The sequence below is a fragment of the Glossina fuscipes genome, unplaced genomic scaffold (genome assembly GCF_014805625.2).
Source record: "Glossina fuscipes isolate IAEA_lab_2018 unplaced genomic scaffold, Yale_Gfus_2 112, whole genome shotgun sequence".
Classification (NCBI taxonomy): Eukaryota; Metazoa; Arthropoda; class Insecta; order Diptera; family Glossinidae; genus Glossina; species Glossina fuscipes.
The window spans coordinates 5,071,603-5,079,164 of NW_023998455.1; the positions used below are offsets into that span (position 1 = coordinate 5,071,603).

General features: G+C 33.1%; 1 protein-coding gene across 1 annotated transcript in view; it reads left to right on the forward strand.

Moving 5' to 3' along the window:
- The window catches only part of LOC119639382 (dynein heavy chain 5, axonemal), a 32,777-nt gene extending 25,484 nt beyond the window's left edge, over positions 1 to 7,293 (forward strand). Inside the window, 4 exon segments of the mRNA XM_038036715.1 lie at positions 811 to 906; positions 1,056 to 1,112; positions 4,360 to 4,492; positions 7,040 to 7,293. Coding sequence (XP_037892643.1) covers positions 811 to 906; positions 1,056 to 1,112; positions 4,360 to 4,492; positions 7,040 to 7,293 — 540 coding nt within the window.
- The last annotated feature ends 269 nt before the right edge of the window (positions 7,294 to 7,562 follow it).

Here is a 7,562-nt window from a genome sequence, read left to right on the forward strand (position 1 = left end):
CAGATGAGCAGCAGACGGACGTGCTTAAGTGCATTTCAAATTTAAAGCTGGCCAAGAATATGTGTACTTTATGGGATTTTTAAAGTTTATTTCTACTCTATAATATTGGGTAGGTGTGGTCAATATCTCCCATTTTTGTACAGATACTACATTATCATCCATAGAGTATATATGCGAAGTTCTGCAGATTGATTTTCTGTAGTTCATGACTAATAAGCAAAAAAACAAAACAAACAAAAACAACAATTGTCCCTTCCTTTTCGAAAACAGAGATATTCTCTCTGGTTAAGCTATCATTTTCAGTATTAAGCTGCGCGCATTAATCTCCAATTTGAAGTCGATAGCCTTGGCGCCCAGGAAAACACACATTACACTAACGGACAGATGGACAGATGGCAATGCATAAATCGATTCAGATTTTGATGGGGTGTTGCAAATGGTTTGACAAATGAATAAGCTCCTCGTCCTTCGGCGGGACACTAAAAGACGGCACACTAAACACTAAACACTAAAAGACGGCACATCTTCACGCTCCTAAGTTTACAGAGTAGGGATATTTAGCTTTTTTGTTGTTTCTTGTATGTTCCCCTAAGAATGCAGTGACGGATATAAACGATTTGGTCGCGGCGAATTTATTGAGCAAAAAAAGATTTTTTTCTTATTTCATTCTAAAATTATATCCATGTCAAGTGCTTCTCAGTCAGGCATCTATCTCAAAGGGAATATTTTCTATTATGAGTACAGGCATAAATATTTTATTTAAAATTTATATATGTGTACACCTTTGCATTAACATTGTGTCCCCAATAGATATCCTGGGAATCAACAACATTGGGCTTTTGGTATACAGAATTATTGGAGCGTAATACGCAATTCCGTGCATGGTTGTCGACAGATCGGCCTAAAGTAAGTATTGAATGAAAATCTATTCACAATGTTTATGCCTACATATATAGATTATTTTTTATTTTATTACATCTACAGATGTTATGGCTTTCAAAATGTTAAAGCTTTCTCACTTTATTTTATTTGCGTTCAATCTCTGATATTTTCAGGTATTCTGGATGACTGGGTTTTTTAATCCACAAGGCTTTCTAACTGCTATGCGTCAGGTGGATAAATTATTATTTCTTTTTTTTTTCTTTTCAATTCGTTTTAGTTCTCTTTCTACACACAAACACTTTTCCTCGAAGCCTGCACGATGTTTTGTATGAGAGATTGCATTGTCATAATCTTGTTAAAACATTTTTGGTTTTCAGTTGAGGTATTTTTGTTGTCGAACTCTATATCAATTTCATCAATACAGTTTATTTGTTTAGTTTTTTTTTGTAAATCTGAAAAATTTTGAGATACATAAGACAATTGCATGAGCACGCACATCAGCCATGTTTCCATGATTTTATTGTTATAATTGTAGGCTAACAAAATTTTATTGAATAGAATTTTTATTAATTAAGAGTTTTTAAAGAAATCCTAAACTTCTTTGTCCTCGTTTCGAAACTCTGAACAACTACTAGAGTATATTTAGAGAATTATTTAGCGCTTCTTTTCGGGAAATGAAATGATTGAAAAGAAGCGAACATCAACACGCCAATACTTTCCTAAGGCAATTTCATTTTTGTCTCGCTTATCGATCTTAAAGGCAGGTGTGCCAAGCACATGCTCTTCGGTTATATAATGGACGCATAGATTGTTTTAGGGACCGCAATTATAATGGCAAAGGGTATGGCATAAATTAATTTTTTAAAATGCACTCCTATCGTGAGTCAGCCATCTAGAGGTGGATGTTAAGACATTTGCTCTATGTGGTTACCAGTTGGCGACCGAAAGTTTCTTAACTTAATACCTTATTGTATAATTGTTTACTTATGATGAATACATTTTATAAATAAGTTTACAAAATATGTTTAGGAAGAAAGCCTGTAGTTGCTATAAGTGAACAAAGTGCTCCGAAGTTAAAAAGTTAAGAATATAGTTAAGAGAGCATTGAAAAAAACGACAAAGGCGTATTCTCGAAACAATGTTTGTCCTTAAGCAATCAGTCACCCTCTCAAGGGATTCATGAATACTCTATGAAGGACATTCAGATCAAATACGGCCCATACAAAGATAAAGTCACTACAGGGTACACATTTAACAGGTTCACTGCGCTCATAGTAATCTTGAGTAGTAATGTTGAGTAGTTCTGGATCAATTCCTTTTATGAATTACCAGATACAATTTTTTACTTAATGTTCTGGGAGATTGCCACATAGAAGTGGCAAATTTCCAATTCTATCTACATTTAAGCAGTCGTTACGACTTATAGTTCACAGCTTAATCGTATTATAAGCCTGAGTAGCCCAGACAAGTCGAGTTTTATACAATTTTCAGATAAACAGGTTTAAATGCATTCAATTTCTTAAGCTGACCCATAGTATATACATATAATTTATGGTGTCTTTGGTGCATATCATCTGTAGTATTCTCTAGTGTACCTTTGTTCTGCGATAATAAGTATTAAAAGGAAGAATTTATAAATATTAGGCATCGACGCAATACCTCCAACCAACATATAAACAATATTTTATTACAAGACAGAGCGAAAAATCTGCTCCCGCTAGTGTATCGTTTTGTATAAACATATATGTTACAAACTTTCAATTTTAGTTAGATAAGAATTGATAACACTTCATAAGGACTAAGAAAAAAATACAAAGATCCATCGACATCCGCTATTCTTTTGTATTTATTCCTTTTCATAGTTTTGTATATTTTCGTAGCACTTTACCCAACTTATGTGCAACTTGGTACTTACGAGCGAATCTTCGATATGATCAAGTCGATTTCTGATTTGGAAGACGACCTCTACAATTTTGAGATTCTAATTTCGGGAAAAGAGCAGACATGCAACAATTTCTAATGGTTGCGCATTTTGTCATGAGTGTTTTTCGAATTTCAAAAATGTTCTCACAAAACAAGATCTGAACATTGGAACTGAGCCGAATGAACGATAGAGCGACGACATCTTATTCATAAGAAATAGTTCTGTACCTTACATACCTGTGCCCAACACTTTTTTTACGTGGTAGACACGTTCCTTAGAAAACCGTGCAAAAAAAAATCTTATAAAAAGCTAGATGCAGCATATGCTAAATTTTTGGAGATTTGCCATAACTTAAAAAAAATCGTATAAAAAAAAACTCTACGTATTTTTCTCAAAACCGTGTAAAAAAATAAATGTTTTTACATGTTTTTATTACAAAAAAAAAAGATTAAAATTATTGTGCAGTGAAAGATGTAGTCCATTACTACAACATATAATTATTTAAATTGAGATTAAGATAAAAATAAATTCCGCAACTATTCAAAGCCACTTGATAAGAAGCAAGCACGCTTATTGCGGACTGGACTAAAAATGCTATCATCAGTAAATATGTCAGCTATGTTTAATTTAACTGTCGGGAAGAATTAAAAAAACATACTTTTTGTTTTATTAAAAGTGTAAAGAAGACCGTGTAAAAAAAGAATTTGCTGTATATGGAACCTTTGCAATGAATTTAAGAGCAACTTTGTAGCAATACAAGTTTGTTTAAAATTTAATAATATTTTTTTGTTTAATAATTTTTGTGATTACGCGTAGATCCTTTTAAAACACATTATGTGACAGGCGTTAGAGCAAATTATTTACTCAACATTTTCATTACTGCTTCAAAGTTTTGATGTTAAAATAAGTGAATAGAGAGAGAAAGAGAGAGAGAGAGAGAGAGGAGGGATTAATGTAATAAACTAATGAAAAACCTACAAAATGATGGCAAAGACAGTTGACAGACTATAAGCGACAGAAAATTTTATTTGATGGTTTAATAAAGTTCGTGTTGACACAATTTGTGGGATTTAATAATGTACTTAGGCAGTACTATAGTAAGACGCTGCCACGCTATCGAACCAGATTAGTGATAAATATGTTCTTGTGGTTTTTGGTAAATTAATGAACGGCTAACTACGTCAAAGGTTTTTGTTCGCAAAATTAATTGCAAATAAAGGCAAATTTGCGAAAGGTAAACAAACACAAATTCTTCTCATTTTTGTATTAATATGTTTTTATATGTTTTTATTTCAATTTTATGATTTTTTATATTTTTTTATTTTCTTGTCTTACATACCTAACGTATATATATATATATACATACCATTTTCATTCCCATGTGCATGTGCTTTCTAAAAGAATGTTATTCTTATGGAATTTTTTTCTTTAATGGACGCACTGGAACAAGTTGACATTGCATAAAAAGTTGTACAATTATTTTATCTATTGCTTTTTTCTTCTAATTCTTCTCTTCTTTGTGTGTGTGTGTTTTTACCTCTTATGGTGAACAGGAAGTAACCAGAGCTCACAAAGGATGGGCTCTCGACTCGGTTGTGTTGCAAAATCAAATAACGAGATACAACAAAGAGGACATCACTGAGTATCCTACTGAAGGAGTCTATGTTCATGGTCTATTTCTGGAGGGTGAGCGTGTTTTTTCTTTTTTTTTTTTTTACACAAGTGAATACAACTGTCATACACGTACATACGTAAAAGGAAGAGACCACATGAATTTTTATTTTCATTTTTTACATGTTTTCGTCTTTTTTGTTTTTATTCTCATTCCTTTACTTAGGTATTTAAGTTCTTGCAAGTTTGCAGTTTCCTACTGTTGTTTACATTCTATATAAAATAATATCGTCATTTCTTTACAAAAACGGCTGAAGATCTTGAATATATTACGATTTCATATTTATGTCTCTTTAATGCTTAAAGCGTGCTCTTTACATTGTTTAGACATCACGGAGATCGATTACATTTTGATAGCACAATATTTTCGCATAGGCTAATACCATACAAATATTAGTTAAGTCCCTTTATGGAAATCTTTCTAGAACTGAATTGCAATTCTGCAAAAGCATTGCTTGCTTGTGCATAAATCAAAATTTATAATCAAGTGTTGATACACAATTAGTGACCACTGATTGCGGTGAATATACATATTATGCTATATATAAATATTATTTGTTAGTTTTATTGCGGTCTTAAAGCATATGAATTTTAAAAATTTTAATCATCAACTTTTGTAAATAAAAATTCCGTTTATTCAGAAGAAAGCTTCAGGCACCGCAAATGTAAATGTTTTGATGTCCGCTTGTCCGTTCACGTAAAATGCATTGTGAGCGTTCACCTGTTTCCATGAATGTAGCCATTGGGTTTAAATTTACCAAAAGCATTGAAAGCTCTTGCATGCAGGTTAGTATTGAACTGATGGGCCATATCGGTCGAAGGACAAGCCTGCAGTGAAAATAAACTGAGAATACGAAATTTCCCTAATCGTTCCTCATAAATTAGAAAGAATACACAATAAAAATTTCAAGTATTTTTCAAAACAATTCAAAAAAATCAACCACGCCCACCCAATATTATCAAGCATAGAAACTTAACTTAACTTCGCAAGTCATTAAATCCAATGGAAATAGGTGCGCAAACAGAAAGTACTAGTAGCATTGTCGGGCAAGGCTGAGCGTTAAATATCCTACAGAACATCGCGTGATGCCATAATTCATTTATTTTCGTGATAAATTTCTCAAACTTATAACTAAAGGTATACGAGTTTTTACACGGTGGTGAACTGGAAAGGTTAGATGAAAGTGGATTTGAAAAATTGGTCCATTCTATTGGTCATGCTTTTGCGGATTTTGTAAAACAAGACGTTACAAGGAGACTAGCCGTAAAAAAGATTCGACCCAATTCGTCGTTACCAGAGTCCGTCCTTGCATCAGTATGCACAATGCGATGTATTAAATTTCGTCGAAATATTCAAATGTGTAAGAAACATTCGATATCTGGTTTGGACGAAAGCATCCATGGACAGACATCGGACAGAGAGAGAGAGCGAGAGAGACATGCTTAAAACTCTTCACAAAATGATTCGGGATCGATCCAATTGTTACATAAGTGCGATAAAACTTAGTACACACTCCGCAGTGTAAACGGCGAATGGCTGAGGGTTTTAAGAAAATGTCTGGTAGATCTTCTCAATAGCTGGAAGGATATTAGTTTTAGTTTTTGTCCCCTTTCTTAGTTATACATTGAATTATGTTAGGATTGTGTAAACAAACTTGGAAAAATTTCATTGCTATTGTCGCAACGTCCTTTTCGTAATTCTCGTAATTATCATATTAAATATTAAATTCCATACCAACATACTTTCTTTAAGATTTCCATGCGTATCTTTTTGTGTAATTTCTTACGAAATCAACTTACATCACAAGGGATTAATGATGAGAGAAGAAAAGCAAAACAGGGGAAAAAATAGCATTTTAAAAAATATGCACGAAACTAAAGCGGAACGCGGCGTTAATCGCAGTAACGGTAACGAGAGTTAATAACACAAAAAAGACATTAGAATTGACATAAGTAACATAAAGGTTGTTAAAGAAATATATATTAAAACTAATCTAAAAAGTCTTACCCTTCTTTACAACATAAACAACTAAGAAGACTATAGTGGGAAATGGACCATCATTAAATACCGTTTCGTTTCGATTTAATGCAGTTATTCATATAAGGGCTATTGCAAATAAGGTCTGATAAACTTTATCGAAATATCGCAAAAATTACGGTCTTTGGTTTGAAGATAAGAAAACAAGATGGGCAGACGGACAGACGGGCAGACGGATAGGCAAGTTTCGATCGATGCAAAAAGTGATTCTGAACCGATTGGTATAATAAGATCTAAAATCTTTCTGGCTAATGCATATATTCGCAAAAACTTAACATACTTTCGCAGTGCTATTCATGTATAAAGCATAAGAGAAATGCCTTTGAATTTGAAATGAGAAAACGTCACGAACACCCACACCCCGTTGTCTAATATCAATAATATTTACATGAACATATATTTACTTATGCATAATATTTGTTGTGAAGGGGTGTCGTGTCGCTAGCTAGCAATACAAGACATTAAAATGCTTTATAAATTCTATGAGATTTAATTTTTTCTCATTTTGTTTATTTATTTTGCAGGCGCTTCCCTAGATCGCCGCTGTGGTAAATTAATCGAATCGAAAATGAAAGTATTGTATGAACAAATGCCGGTTATATATATTTTTGCAATTAATACTACGGCCGGTAAAGATCCGAAACTTTATGAATGCCCCATTTATCGTAAGCCTCAGCGCACGGATGCGAAATACGTTGGTTCTATTGATTTTGAAACTGATCTAAATCCCAAGCATTGGACTTTAAGAGGCGTCGCCCTGTTATGTGACATCAAATAAATTTGCATATATGTGCACCTATACATGCAACCTTAATCTGGTCGTAAAAGATGGAGAGACCCATCAGTGTATATGACTTTTACAAAGAGCTTAGCAAGAAAAAATAAATATTAAGTAATAAAGGGAAATGTTTGATTTTATTAATAAATAACAATTTTCCAAGGGTAGTGAACGAAAAAGGGATCCGATCCGAATCGAGCCTATTTTCAATAGTGTTCGCCGTTGCGCCAAAACTCGTCATCATCAAAATAACTCAAACATTGCGATCC